This window comes from Gorilla gorilla, chromosome 8 (genome assembly GCF_029281585.2).
Source record: "Gorilla gorilla gorilla isolate KB3781 chromosome 8, NHGRI_mGorGor1-v2.1_pri, whole genome shotgun sequence".
In the NCBI taxonomy this organism is placed as follows: domain Eukaryota; kingdom Metazoa; phylum Chordata; class Mammalia; order Primates; family Hominidae; genus Gorilla; species Gorilla gorilla.
This window is the reverse complement of record NC_073232.2, coordinates 33843477-33859088: the sequence shown is the minus strand read 5'-3', so window position 1 is coordinate 33859088 and position 15612 is coordinate 33843477. Positions and strand designations below refer to the sequence as shown.

General features: G+C 41.8%; 1 protein-coding gene across 5 annotated transcripts in view; it reads left to right on the top strand.

Annotated features, from left to right (window-relative positions):
- The window catches only part of PRTFDC1 (phosphoribosyl transferase domain containing 1), a 104264-nt gene extending 89643 nt beyond the window's left edge, over positions 1 to 14621 (top strand). For 3 of the 5 annotated variants that reach the window (XM_063709955.1, XM_063709956.1, XM_063709954.1), the window contains 6 exons: positions 4838 to 4855; positions 5380 to 5523; positions 6249 to 6331; positions 7876 to 7922; positions 11772 to 11848; positions 13346 to 14621. In XM_063709955.1, the coding sequence (XP_063566025.1) occupies positions 4838 to 4855; positions 5380 to 5523; positions 6249 to 6331; positions 7876 to 7922; positions 11772 to 11848; positions 13346 to 13393 (417 nt within the window). In that variant the 3' untranslated portion in view covers positions 13394 to 14621. Of the gene's footprint in view, positions 1 to 4837; positions 4856 to 5379; positions 6332 to 7875; positions 7923 to 11771; positions 11849 to 13345 lie in introns of those variants that run through there. The other 2 variants (XM_004049174.5, XR_008668753.2) reach the window with 2 other exon arrangements.
- The last annotated feature ends 991 nt before the right edge of the window (positions 14622 to 15612 follow it).

The window sequence follows — 15612 nt, the reverse complement described above, 5'->3', positions numbered from 1 at the left end:
GGTAAGTGAGCATTGGCTTCAACTTAAAGTCACCAACTGCATTAGTCCCTAAAAAGAGTCAGTCTAGGGGGGTCACAGTGACTCACACCTCTAATCCCAGCACTTTGGGAGGCCGAGCCAGTGGATCACCTGAGGTCAGGAGTTCAAGACCAGCCTGGCCAACAGGGTGAAACCCCTTCTCTACTAAAAATACAAAAAAATTAGCTGGGCATGGCGGCATGCACCTGTAATCCCAGCTACTTGGGAGGCTGAGGCAGGAGAATTGCTTGAACCCAGGAGGCAGAGGTTGCTGTGAGCCGAGATTGTGCCATTGCACTCCAGCCTGGGCAACAGAGTAAGACTCTGTCTCAAAAGAAATAAAATATAAACAAATAGTACATTAAAGATCGCTGATCCCAGATCACCATAACCACAATGACAATGAAAGTATTTGAAATATTGCAAGAATTTCCAGAATATGACACAGAGACACAAAGTGAGTACACACTGTCAGAAAAACAACACCAACACATGTGCTCAACACAGGGTTGCCATAAACCTTCAATTTGTAAAACAAAAACAAAAACAAAAAAACCCACAGTCTCTGCAAGGTGCAATAAAGAGAAATTTGGGAGGCCAAGAGGGGCAGATCACCTGAGGTCAGAAATTCAAGACCAGCCTGGCCAACATGGTGAAACCCCATCTCTACTAAAAATACAAAAATTATGCATGCGTGATGGTGCACACTTGTAATCCCAGCTACTCGGGAGGCTGAGGCAGTAGAATCACTTGAACCCAGGAGGCAGAGGTTGCAGTGAGCCGAGATCGCGCCATTGCACTCCAGCCTGGGCAATAGAGTGAGACTTCATCACAAAAAAAAGAGAAATGTAAAAAACAAGGTATGCCTATACTGCAAAAGAGACTGTTCTAAATTGAAAGAGAAGGGAAGATCCAATCCATGATATAGGTTGGATAAACCAGCTACAAAGGCCATTTTAAGGACAACTGGGGAAATTTGAATATATAGTAGGCTTTATATGATGTTAAGAAATTATCATCATTTTTGTTGGATGTTATAATAGTTTGGCTATACATAATAAAGAATTCATGATACCTTTAATCTATTTTAAAGCACATAAAAATTTTATATACTTTAAACAGTTAAGCATGTATCAAAAATTTAGAAAGTCTTTAGACTTTTCTGGTTTTCAAGCATTTTATAATGTTTTATATTTATATATTATAGAAAGTACAAACTTTCTTTGACAGGTATATTTTTATATGTAAGGAAATATATGCAATTTCTATAATAAGAATGAATACATGGCTGGGCGCAGTGGCTCATGCCTGTAATCCTAGCACTCTGGGAGGCTGAGGAGGGAGGATCACTTGAGGCCAGGAGTTCGAGGTTACAGGGAGCTATGATCGAGATTCTGTCTCTAAAAAATAAAAATAAAATTTAAAAATACGTATTTATACTTAAACCCTTTTTAAGAAACAAGCAACCTAAAAGTCAATAAATGATTTAAATATGTTTTTAAGTACAGAAATAGGTATGTGAAACATGACTAAGTCTAATTTTTAGAAATAAAAAAGTAACGAGCAGAAAAACAGCTAAAAGAGTTAAAAGTGACCGTCTCTGGGAAACAAAATTGGGAGCGAACAGGGGTGAAGTGATGGAGGGGTGTTTTTCTTTTAAAAACCTTTCAATCTATTTGATTTGTTTTTTGTTGTTGTTGTTGTTGTTTTTTATGTTTTGAGATGGAGTCTTACTCTGTTGCCCAGGCTGGAGTGCAGAGGCACCATCTCAGCTCACTGCAACCTCCACTTCCCAGGTGCAGGCACTTCTCCTGCCTCAATCTCCCAAGTGGCTAGGACTTCAGGCTGGCCACCAAGCCCAGCTAATTTTTATATTTTTGGTACAGAAGGGGTTTCAATATACTGGCCAGGCTGCTCTCGAACTCCTGACCTCAGGTGATTTGCCCGCCTCGGCCTCCCAGAGTGCTGGGATTACAGGCGTGAGCCACGGCGCCTGGCCTCAATCTATTTTAAACATGTGTATGCATTACCTTGATTTGAAAATGTATTTGAATAATTTTGACAGTGTCTTTCAATATCTCTCAATATCAGTATACATCCAAATCCTACTTCCCACTTACCACTATATCTTAGAATTGAAGCTAATCTTTTCAAAGATGACTCTATTGTTTTGCAAGGTTCTGTACCGTCAAAAAAATATTTAATTACATTCAATACATACACTCTACTTAATTAGGCAGGAATGCAGACTAACACATTTTAGAAAGGTTTTTCTTTTTAACGTTGAAACAAAAAGAGATTGTGAGCTAGAAAATTACATTAACCAGAACATTCTCCAAGTATTCTGGTTGGTTTATAGGTCTGATTGGTAAGCGTCAATCAAACTAAACATGCACATATCAAGTAACTACTGCAAATTGGTGGTTAAGATCATAGAAATTCTTGTTGAAAATACCAAGAGGACTCCCCTGGCAGTATGACTCTTGTATTTTTTGTTAGAGAAGGGGTTTCAATATACTGAAATATACTGAAAGAGTGGAGGGTAACGTGGCATGCCCTGCTTCAAAAATGGACAAAATAATCTTATACATTTCCATGATAAAATTAAGATTTTCAATGGATTTAATGAATAAAAATGTCATAACTGACAGAAAAACACTTCCAAGAAGTTATTTTAACATAAGAATGTATTTGACATACGGTGCAAAGTTAACAGAGTTGTTGGTCGGCTGGTTTGGTGGTTGGGTGGTTAACATTTTTATTAATTAAATCTTGCATTAAACATAAGTAAGTTATCGAATGTGTAGTATTTGATCTGATTTTTTTTTTCTTTTGAGATGGAGTCTCACCCTGTCACCCAGGCTGGAGTGCAGTGGTGCAATCTTGGTTCACTGCAACCTCCGCCTCCCGGGTTCAAGTGATTCTCCCGCCTCAGCCTCCTGAGTAGCTGGGATTACAGTCACCTACCACCACACCCAGCTAATTTGTGTATATTTTAGTAGAGACGGGGTTTCACCAAGTTGGCCAGGCTGGTCTCGAACTCCTGACCTCAGTTGATCCACCCACCTCGGCCTCCTAAAGTGCTGGGATTACAGACGTGAGCCACTGTGACAGGCCATGATTCTTAAAGTATTGTATAAATCATAGAGATAAATGAAACATCATCTAAAGAAAGAAAAACACCATTACGTTGAAGGGATAGTCTCACCATTTAGTAAACTGGGATGGCATATTAACAGTCATATTTTAATTTGGTGGGGCAGCATTAACATGTCACTGCTAATCCAATTAATCAGTCAGTTTTAACTCAGTAATGAGTTTAATCAGTTATTATTGCTTTAGTCAACAAATAATTATTGAGCATTTATATGCAGGCATTATGCTAGTTTCTGGCAATGCGGTAGGAATCAAGACAAACATGATCCCCACCTCATGGAGATTAGAATATAGTGGGGAAGACAGATATCAAACAAGAAATTAAAATGCAGTACAATCATCGTGTATTAGTCCTTCCTCACACTGACATAAAGAAATACCTGAGACTGGGTAATTTATAAAGAGAAAAGGTGTAATTGGCTCACAGTTCCACAGGCTGTATAGGAAGCATGGTGCTGGCATCTGTTCTGCTTCTGGGGAGGCTTCAGGAAACTTAAAACTGTGACAGAAGCTGGCTGGGTGTGGCAGCTCGTGCCTGTAATTCCAGCACTTTGGAAGGCCAAGGAGGGCAGATCACTTGAGCTCAGAAGTTTGAGACCAGCCTGGCCAACATGGTAAAACTCCATCTCTACTAAAAATACAAAAATTAGCCGGGCGTGGTGGTGCATACCTATAATCCCAGCCACGTGGGAAGGTGAGGTGGGAGAATCGATTGAACCCGGGAAGCGGAGGTTACATGAATGGAGATCGCACTACTGCACTCCAGCCTGGGTGACAGAGTGGGACCCTGTCTCAAAAAAAAAATTATGGCAGAGGCAAAGGGAGAGCAGCACTTCAGATGTCTGGAGACAGATATGGAGCAAGAGAAAGAGGGGGAGGTGTCATACACCTTTAAACAACCAGATACAACACCACCAAGGGGCATGACGATGCTAAACCATTCATGAGACCCACCCCCGTGATCCAGTCACCTCCCACCAGGCCCCGCCTCTAGCACTGAGAATTACATTTCAATATGAGATTTGGGCAGGGACACAGATCCAAACCATATCACAGTGTTCTTAGGGGAGAGGTAGAGGAATGCCTTGAGAGCTTGTTGCAAAGAATCTAACCAGCTCGCTAAAAATACAGACCAGGCACTTCCCAGCCCTTTCTCTAGCCTACCCTCTTCATCTAGGTTGACAGTCCAAGAGGAAATCCTGAGTCCCCAGGGATTTTGGTGGCTGTGCAAGAGTAAGGCTGTCACAGCTGAACCCATGATGCATTTACCGAGCACGGTCTCCATTAGCAATGCAGTTCATGTTGCATTGTTTTCCTGGTAAACTCTCAACAGGCTTTGCCTCCCAAGGGAATGCTGGGGGTGGGAGGCCCTTGGCAGAATTACTGAAATGGGATGACTTTATGGAGAGCTCGTCAGACAGGTCTAAGATAAGCTTGCTTCTAACCTAAATATAGATACTAATATTGCACCACCAACTAATTCCAGAGGACTTGTTAAAATGAATCTGGAAAACCTAGATCACCTCTAGTCCTTTGAATTAGATGGATGGGGAAGGACCGTCTAAGTAAATTGTGAAATTCTAACTATAAGCAAAAAAATATGTATGTATCCTGTGAGTCAGATTGGCATCACATTCTAAAATATGGGTTTTGTTTATTTCAGAATGTTCTCATTGTTGAGGTAAGCTGGCATTTCCTTTTCCATACTTGGAGGTTGAAAGAATCTAATGGTGAGTTTTAAACGGTAAACCTTGTTATCAAATTGACCAAGGATTTCTTGAGCTCCCACTGGGTGCATGCTCTCCAAATTTAATGAATAGGGGCCAGATAGCATCCCTGATTTCAAATAATGTAGAATAAAAGCTTTGCAACGGTATTTGTGGACGACTTTATCCTTTTTGTGTATCCAGTTCCACATATCTCTGTGTTGATTCTTATACTTCTTTGTGAATCAGACAGCTTTAAAGAAGAGGAAACTAGCTCACTGAACCAAATTCATTTCACAGTAAAACCAAGGTTAGAACTCTGTTTACCCTGAATTCAGTGTCTTTGCTAAGGACCTCTGATGATTTCAAGAATTCTCAAATACTTTCAGCATCAAAATCATAAACACAATCAATTAAAAATGACGAGCTATGGGGAAAGCTATGTTTTTTTGTTTCTCGTTTTTCGTTTTTTTTAACTTTTGTTTTTCTGTTAAAAAAGAGAGAAAAGAGAACGTGGGATCCCTATGGCAGTAGTGGACTAATACAGCAAATGGCCACGTTTCCTTCAGGAGCACGCTTGTCTCATCAAACAGCAAAAAATTCAGGGGAGCTGTTTTCAACCTTTTGTTACACAATTGCCTGTGTGCGCCATGTGCATCTGGAGTTCTTGCTCAGTATAACCCATGGAGTAGACCCTCTAACCAAATGAATTGCCCAACCCTGGCTACATTCAGACCTGTTGTTTTGATAATCAGCTCATGACAGCTGATTCCTGTCCTTAGGACAATAAATCGCCGCTGCCCATTCTCCTCTAATTGTGCAGCAGCTCATCAGCAGAGATGAGCCCGAGCTCACTGCAGCCGTGGACCCTCAGAATTCACAGGCTGTCACCAGCTGCTGTCCAGACACCTCTCACTTCCCAGCCATAGAATCCCGCATTGAGTGGGGGAGGACAAGGGGGAGGTTTTTATCCATTCAGTGTATTCAGATGTACATATCCATGAAAATTCATGTGCCTTGTATTGTGTTACATAACCTCAGGGCCAAATTTAGTCCTTGAATGTGCAGACACAAGTCCAAATGTACTCAACGAGGAGTCCTACATGCTGTCCAAAGACTAAATTTGGCCCTTCAACACAGCTAAAGGATTCAAGGAGGAAAGAGTCTCCAGTAATTCCCCAAAACTCAGCTTCCAGAAAGAAGTGCCTGTCTAAATAAAACATAACCAACTCTTCCTCCTACTGTGGCTCCAAATTGGATGGCATTTTTAATTACGATGCATTATTAATCAGGAGTATCTCCCTGGGTGAAAAGTCTATTGTGCTGCTCAAATGCATTTTGTTGAATTTATCTGTCCTTTTTGCAAAGGATGTTGTCGGAACTGGGAGGACCATGAAAGCACTACTCAGCAATATAGAGAAATACAAGCCCAACATGATTAAGGTAGCCAGGTGAGTTGGACATTCATAGCATGGTGATTTCTAGTTTTCCAAGCAAGCCCAAAAGGGATGCTAACACAGGATGCTCTTTCCAAAGAGTGTAATATATTCCAAACTAGTGACCATTTCCCCTGGGGTATTACAGCTGGACCACACTGAAAAACAGCCCTTGACTGCTAGCCTGAGAGAAGTAAGGGAAGAAGACGTGCTTTGCCGTGTTTCTGAGTTCCTCTTTACTGTGCCTCCATTAGCTGTTTCCAGGAGCAGCTGGATGAGCCCCCGTGCAATTGCTCCGCTCCCTTCATTTTTTTCTGTTCTTTGTTTGTTTGTTTTGAGACAGAGTCTTGCTCTGTTGCCCAGGCTGGGCTGGAGTGCAGTAGCACAATCTCGGCTCACTGCAACCTCCAACCCCTGGGTTCAAACAATTCTGATGCCTCAGCTTCCCGAGTAGCTGGGACTACAGGCGCCTGCCACTGCACCCAGCTGATTTTTTGTATTTTTAGCAGAGATGGGGTTTCACCATGTTGGCCAGGCTGGCCTGGAACTCCTGACCTCAAGTGATCTGCCTGCCTCAGCCTCCCAAAGGGCTAGGATTACAGGCATGAGCCACTGCACCCGGCCCTTTTTTTTTTTCTTTTTTTTTTTCTTTAATAAGAGACAGGGTCTTGCTCTGTCGCCCAGCCCAAGCTGGAGGGCAGTAGTGTGATCATAACTCACTGCAGCCTCAAACTTCTGGGCTCAAGTGATCCTCCCACCTCAGCCTCCTGAGTAGCTAGGACAGCTACCTTTTTTTTTTTTTTTTTTCTGAGACGGAGTCTTGCTCTGTCACCCAGGCTGGAGTGCAGTGGTACAATCTCAGCTCACTGCAACTTCAGCCTCCTGGGTTCGAGCAATTCTCTTGCTTCAGACTCCCATGTAGCTGAGACTGCAGACATGTACCACCATGCCCAGCCAATTTTTGTATTTTTAGTAAAGATGGGTTTTCACCATGTTGGCCAGGCTGGTCTCAAACTTATGAGCTCAAGTGATTTGGCCTCCCAAAGTGCTGGAATTACAAGCATGAGCTACTGTGCCTGGCTGACAGCTACCTTTTTAAAAAGTTTTTTTATATTTTATCTACTTTTTGAGACAGGGTCTCTTTCTGTCACCTAGCCTGGAGTGCAATAGTGCAATCATGGCTCACTGCAGCCTTCAACTCCTGGGCTACAACAATCTTCCCACCTCAGCCTCCCAAGTAGCTGGGACTACAGGCAGGTGCCACCACACCCAGCTAAATTTTTTAATTTTTTGTAGAGACAGGGGTCTCACTATGTTGCCCAGGCTGGTCTTGAACCTCTGGGCTCAAGTGATCCTCCCACCTTGTCCTCCCAAAGCACTGGGATTACAGATGTAAGCACCGTGCCTGACCTGCTGTCTTCTTTTTATCCAGAACCATCTGTATAGTGCCACAGTAGCAAAATATGTATTTCAAGTACATCTTTTAATGATGCTTGATTCTATTTACAATTCATAGAGATTTGATTGGGTTCACTAAAGCATGTCTTCTTTAATGGTAGTTTGTTGGTGAAGAGAACATCCAGAAGTGACGGCTTTAGACCTGACTGTAAGTGTTTTTTAGTTTTTTGTTTGTTTGTTTATTTGCTTTGTGCTTATGGTGTTTCATTTTATGTTTAAGAATCTTTGGTTTCCTATTTGACAGCATTGCATGTGGATTTGAAACTGTGTAGGGCTGATAGTCCCATGGATTCCTCATGATCTCCCCCACCTTGATAGGGAAAACAGAACCCTTTAAAATGAGGGTCTTCAATGTTCTAATTTGCATCTTTCACAGGAACTCTGTTCCGTGCATTGGGTATTTTTATTTGTATGTTTCACACAGCACCTTAACTACAGAGAAGTCAGCTGAAAAGTTTCAGGGAGTAGAGGAAGACCTGATCCCGCTGGACTAACTCAGACACATAGGATCCCCACCTTGGCCTCTATTCTCACCAGTCAGACAAGGAGAGGTGCTATGGAGGTTTAGAGGGATTCTTATGCCATCATCCGGAACTATTACCAGACAACGCACAATGGTGACCTTTAGCAAGCCTGAATTGTAACGCACAGAAGGGGAAATCTAAGACAGCTCCCCTTCACCTCCAAACCAAAGCTCCATAACACAGAGAATTAGCAGAGCAGGTATCTCTAGATACCATCTTCACGCTTGACTTCAGATGTGTGTTCTGTAGGGCTTCCTCATCTAGGACACTCTCCTCCCTTCTCCCCATAATAAGCCTAGTTCTAACACCAGGAAGGATAAACACGCAGCCTGATTATTTATTATTCTAACACTAGAGGCGATTTTTTTTCACTCACATAGGCAGACTTCAGATTGATTTTTATAACTTACATTTGCTCCAAAGCTCCTGGGATAATTTGGCTACAGTTCTCTTCAGCAAGCTGAACAAACATTAGCGAAAGAGAAGTGCAGTATGGATGGGTGACATGCCAGCGACATTTAGCCAGTGACTCTACATTCTGAAAACAAGTTTCATGCCTGTGCTGGATGTGTTAACTCTGGACCATGTCAGTTCTGGGCAGAGAGACCCAGTCGCATGTTCTCATCTATTACTATTATCAAAGGTATAATCTGGATGTAGTCAAGGTTGCATGTGGTTACTAAGCAGAAATTGTCTAAGGAAATAGTACAGGATACTCAGTGTATAAATAAGATTTTAACTGAAGTTGAAAAACATTCACTTCAATGACAAATTTCTTATATCACTTATAATAACAGCAATAAAATAATAGCAGCTAACACTAGAAAGAGGTCGTGACGTGCCATGCACTATTCTAAGAGCTATACAGAGATTAGCTCATTTCATCCACACAATAGCTCTCTAAAGGTAGGAGCTGTTGTACCCATTTTACAGATGAGGAAATTGAGCACAGCAAGCTTAAATAGCTTGCCAAAGTCATGTAGCCATGAGTGTCAGGCCAATATTAAGCCCAGGCAATCTGGTTTCAGTCACTGCCCTGACTCTTCCACTACATCTGCAAGTAACATCTGCTATTGCAAATGTAAGTGTAATAGCTGCCTGCATTTACCAGCTAAGGATAGGTCACTCTGATTCATGATTGTCCTACTGATCCATCATCCTTTTATTCTATGACATCTCAAGGTTTGGCCTTCTAAATAGGCTTTGGGCTCTCATTTTCCCAGTGTGAGTTGCCCTGCCTAATGGAAGGATTGCATTGCTCCCTGTAAAGTCATTATTACAACCCTGGTTACAAACAGGGCTTCTTGGGATTTGCTCATATTATTATTATTATTATTATTTGAGACGGAATCTGACTCTGTTGCCCAGTGCAGTGGTGTGATCTTGGCTCACTACAACTTCTGCCTCCCAGGTTCAAGTGATTCTCCTGCCTCAGCCTCCCAAGTAGCTGGGACTACAGGTACCACCACACCTGGCTAATTTTTGTATTTTTAGTAGAGATGGGGTTTCACCATGTTGGCCAGGCTGGTCTTGGACTCCTGACCTCAGGTGATCCACCCACCTAAGCCTCTCAAAGTGCTGGGATTACAGGCGTGAGCCACTGCACCCTACCTTTTTTTTTCTTTTTGAGATGGGATCTCACTTTGTTGCCTAGGCTGGTCTCGAACTCCTGGCCTCAAATGATCTTCCTGCCTCAGCCTCTTTAATAGCTGGGACTGCAGGTGCGCACCCAGCTTCATATTCTTTTAGCTAGCTCAGAATCTCTGTTCCTTCTTTCTCTCTGGATTTATGAGGCTTTGTACTTTGCATTCCTTTCTCCTGATTGAGTCTTTCTTTTCTCCTCAATGTAACTTCTGACCTCTTCTGCTCTTGCTTCTCCTCTCTTATTCTTTTTTTCAAGAAACTCTGCAGTTTGGAGGAATCAAGCAGGCTTCCTAGCAAGGGGCTCCATAATGCAACCCCCTAGAAAATAAGTCCCTCACCTCTAGTACTTATTTTCCTAGCAAGGGACTCCATAATGTAACCCCCTAGAAAATAAGTACCTCCAGTACTTTCTATGAGCATGAACCAGTTGTTTTCTTCTTGTGAAAGCATCATTGGTCATAGTCACTGTGGAGATGACTTTGCCCAGGCTATAAGCCCACTGGCTGTACCCAAGTACAGTTCCATTAAAAGTAAGCAAATAAATCTCTCATCTATAATACTGTAATAAACAAACTTGTAAGATTCCAAAACACTGAAACAAGTTTGAAAATCATTGGACCAGTGCACCTTTATTCTGTTTCAAGACTTCTGAAGAAGGAGAGCTATTGTCTGTTCCTTAAGAATTCTCTCCAATAAGTATTAGCCAGGCGTAGTTTTGCATGCCTGTAGTCCCAGCTACTCAGGAGGCTGAGGTGAGAGGATCTCCTGAGCCTGTGGAGGTAGAGGCTGCTGTGAGCCATGATCACACACCTGGACGACAGAGTGAGACCCTTTCTCAAAAAATAGCCAGGTTCAGTGGCCCATGCCTGTAATCCCAGCACTTTGGGAGACTGAGGCGGATGGATCACTTGAGGTCAAGAGTTCGAGACTGGCCTGGCCAACATGGTGAAACCCCATCTCTACTAAAACTACAAAAATTAGCCTGGCATGGTGGCACACGTCTGTCTTCCCAGCTACTCGGGAAACTGAGGCAGGAGAATGGCTTGAACCCTAGAGGTGGAGGTTGCAGTAAGCCAAGATCGCGAGACTCGGTCTCAGAAAAAAAAAGAATCCTTTCTGACAAAAAATCATCATCTTTTCAAAGAATCTTCTTTTGCTTTTCATAAGTACCTTGCACTGTGCTTAAATCCATTTCCTCTCATTGTGCCCTCAATAGGGAGCTCATTAATATCGTCTGCATCATGAACCCAAAGACCAGCATTAATGCAACCTCCACATTCTCTTCCTCAAGTTGAACAATCCCGTTGCCTTTCATCTTGTGTCCTGGCTTTTGCTTTCCAGCCCTTTAAACAGCCAAGACACTGAGTACAGCGGGAGAATTGCTTTCTAGTTGCTGTGGCCCGCGCACCTGTTCACATAATGCAGCGTCGTAACGCCTTCTGCTTGAACTTTCCTTTGTGTTGTTGAGAGTGTTTCCTTTGGCATCGTATCACTGCATACTGCTTGCTTTAGAACACCAGGGCCACGTGACTCAATTATGCATATTTCTTGTTATGCACCAGGCTTCCTGAGCCCTTTCTCAACTCTGTATGCTAGATCAGTCATTCTTCATTGTAGGTTGGCTTGTTTGCCTTGCCTCCTTCCTCCCGAGTAGTCCTTCGGGTCCAGGTCCCTCTTGGGCTCGTCCTGTGCATTGCTCACCATTTCTCACTCCCTCCTGCCTCAATGAAAGGTCCTCAAGTTTGAGTGGCGACGGCAGCATATGGTGACTTGCATTTATATAATCTAAATTTTGTTCCCTTTTTTTTTCTCTTTCTCTGTCTGCTAAGATGCTGGATTTGAGATTCCAAACTTATTTGTGGTGGGATATGCCTTAGATTACAATGAATACTTCAGAGATCTGAATGTAAGTCTTGCATGCAAATCCCTAACCCCCCTTTTTATAAGAACTTAACAATTTAAAAAATTATTGAATGCGTGTTAGTGATGTCTGCTATTGATTGAGTATCTTCTATGTCAGGAGTATGGTGAGCACATTGCATCCATACTCCCAATTAACTCCCACTACTATTCTGCAGGGTAGGTATCAGGATGATAGAGGCAAATTATGATTATCTCTATTTTGTACTAAAGAAATAGGAAGCTAAAAGCAGAACTATGGTTTGACACTGATTCTTCTCCATAGTCATTGACTGTGCCCAACCAACCATAACAATAGCCAATATTCTATACACTGGTTTGTGTCAGTGCTTGAACTCTAGCAGGTTTCAATTACAGTGGCATGCAGCTCATAACTCTTCCCTCTTTGGGGGAAATGATCTCACCACACAGACGTGGACCCCCAGTGTGGACCCCAGCTGTGTGACCCTGACCAACACTGCATGATCTAGAGGTAGACAACTTACCCAAAATGGACCAATCAGTCTCTCTGTCCTGGGAATTAGAAATTTAAACCAAAAGTCACAGAGACTGAGTGTGTTCAGACTTCAACCACTAGGATAGCAGTGCCCCCAGAGAGTATCCACAGCACCATGGGTGAAAGTCTCTGGAGCTGCCCTTGTTCCTGCCTTCTAGTTGCTTCATTGCCCAGCTCATCCTTGGATTCTGAGAGCTACCCCAGTATTCCACCAATAAATTCCCCCTCCCCACTTTTTAAAGACACAGGGTCTCACTCCACAGTCTCACCTAGGCTAGAGTGCAGTGACGCAATCATAGCTCACTGCAGCCTTGAACTCCCAGGCTCAAGCGATCCTCCCGCCTCAGCCTCCTGAGTAGCTGGGACTACAGGCACACGCCACTATGCCTAGCTAATATTTTTACTTTTTGTAGAGATGGGGTCTTGGTATGCTGTCCAGGCTGGTCTTGAACTCCTGGCTTCAAATCATGCTCCCACCTCAGCCTCCCAAAGTACTGGGATTACAGACAGGGGCCACTGAGCCCATCCAAATCCTCCTTTTTTGCTTACATTAGCCTGGCCCCATTTCTGTTGCTTTCAATCAAAATATTCCTAACCCTTTGCTTGTTGCCCAAAAAGGGTTGAATAAGAGCCCATGTTGTGCTTGCCACTGTTATTTCTCCATTCACCCAAGCAGTTGTCATCTTACCAGTAGGAGACTTCTGTTTCTAGCAGGGCTAGACATACTGCTCCCTCAGCATTTCTGGGTTTTAGGGACCTGGGGAGCCGGATTCAGAATAGGAATCTCCAAACTAAAACCACAAAGGACCTTTTGTCAAGCATTTGAATGGGTCTCTTTAGATTTTACCCACACATATAAATACACACATTTCTATTTAAATGATCAATAGCCAATTACACGATGGCATTCGGTTATTACTGCATCACCTTTTCTGTGCCTCATATTTTGTTAAGAAACTGATGCGTTTAAATCCTTTATTGTTTCAGCACATATGCGTCATCAATGAGCACGGTAAAGAAAAATATCGAGTCTAAAGACATGAATTCTCACCACTAAAGTCCCAGATAGCATCATATTTACGCCTGTACTTGGGAAGCCAGCTGTCAAGTTTGTCCCCGCAGGCATCTTCACTCAGCAGGATATAAAAGAAAAAAATGTTCAAATGAGAGAGCTTTCTTTTCTGAGGTTAATATAAAGAGTATCAAAGGTTCCTAAGGAAAAGAAAGCAGTGCTTTTATTTGACTTGTTCCAAATTAAACACTCCGCCTTGTGACTCAGCAATGCTATCTACCTTCACGCTCCTGAGCTCCGCCTTCCTTTGTTTTGATACAGTCATTATATTTGATTAGTATTCCCAGGAATACCCCCAACTAGTTACTCAAATATTTTTCACTTAACTTTTTATACTCTTATTTTGGTAATAAGCTTACAATATTAAGAAGCTGGGGACTTTTTTTTAACTGAAGCCTTGAGTCCCCTATACCGGGAATGCAGCTACTAATAGATTCCCATATTTTAAAAGGAGGGAAAGGACAATTTAATATAAATTTCTGTTTGTGCATTTCTGACAGGCCATTATTATCTGCTTTGACAAAGCCTTTCTGAAACGCAGTGTACAATGAATCTTAATGATGTTATGAAACGAGCTTTGCTCGGGGCTCTTGATTGGAGCTTCCGGTATGTGATGACGGTATGTCATGTATGCATGGATGTACTCAACTGTGTTTAATACTCTGAATTTTAATTAGAAAAAAATACAATAGCAGCAAGGCCCTGGTTTCTAAGCTGTATCCTTTTATTCATGTGGGACATGAGCAAATGGCAGAATTAGGGGCGAGTGCTTTCAATGCTCGAAACTAAGCAACTATAATTTTTTCCTCTTATTTGCATGAAAGGACAAGACACTGTTATGCCCTGTCCTAAATGTGAAGACAGAGGTTGAATTTTTAAAAAAATATCTTTAAAAGACTGATCACAAAATCCAAGGTGCTACAGGAAACAAGCACACTCAAGAAAGTTTTTTTCTGAATAACATTTTTTTCCAATTTCTCCGTTTTATGAGACATTTCCTAATTTATGGAGATTTTAATTGAAAATAAACTTGAGTCCCAATAGAGCTGTTTTTTTCTCACTTCCTACAAAATGCAAATGCAAAATAAATAACTAAGCAGCTTTTGTTTGGTTCTGAACCGTATGTGGCGTATTGTTATTAGGTTCTAGCTTCCTTTAAACTAATAAAGAATAAGAAAACTTGTTATGGTTTATCACTTCTTACTGTTTTTCTTCCGCCTCCATATTTTTTAAATACTTTCAGACATTAACATGTATGTGAGTCAGTAGCTTAAATATACGACTGCATGTATCTATCCTGCGGCTTTATTTTTGTTAACTTGGATTAAATCCAATATATGCACTAGTAGAAGCAAATGATTAAGCTGGGCTAGATCTGCTGCTTTTTTTTTTCCCTCAAGCTCGTTTGTGAGAACAAGGAATTTTAGTTGTAAAAGAAGATTTTCCTGCATATCTTTGTTTCGGTCAGAGCAGAAAACAAGCCACACCCAAATATCCCAAGGGATAAGTCAGTAAAAGGAATCTCTTCTAGCTTTGTTTCACAGAAGCATTGGTACCCAAGCTTAGATTTATAATTGTGTCTGACTGACGAATTTCTTGAAATATCAAAATTAACACTCTGAATATAGCTTTTTTTTCACAATGCCATGTTTATGTCAGAGGACCTAGAAAAATCCAGGCACACATTTGGTTTTAAGTGTAAAATTATCCATAAGTATGCAATATGAAAATGTTTTCTTAAAAACGTTGAATTTTAGTAAGCATCAGTATCCTTTCTGAGGACAGTCTGTTTATTCAAATTAGAAAGGAGATTGATCTACCTCACAAGATTGTGAGGACTTGTATAGTTAATGCTGAAAATTCACTAAATATGCAAGAAGTTTAATCATGCTTGCAATTTTTTCCTACCAGACAATATTTTGACAGTGATATCCCAGAAAGTCATCTTGGGAAAAATAGTATTTCCTTTTCTCTTGCAAAACTCATGTCTAGTTAATATCACCGAGTTGGCTGGGTGTGGTGGCTCACACCTGTAATCCCAGCACTCTGGGAGGCCGAGGCAGGTGGATCACCTGATGTCAGGAGTTCAAGGCCAGCCTAGCCAACATAGTGAAACCCTGTCTCTACTAAAAATACAAAAATTAGCCAGGCATGATGGTACGTGCCTGTAACCCCAGGTACT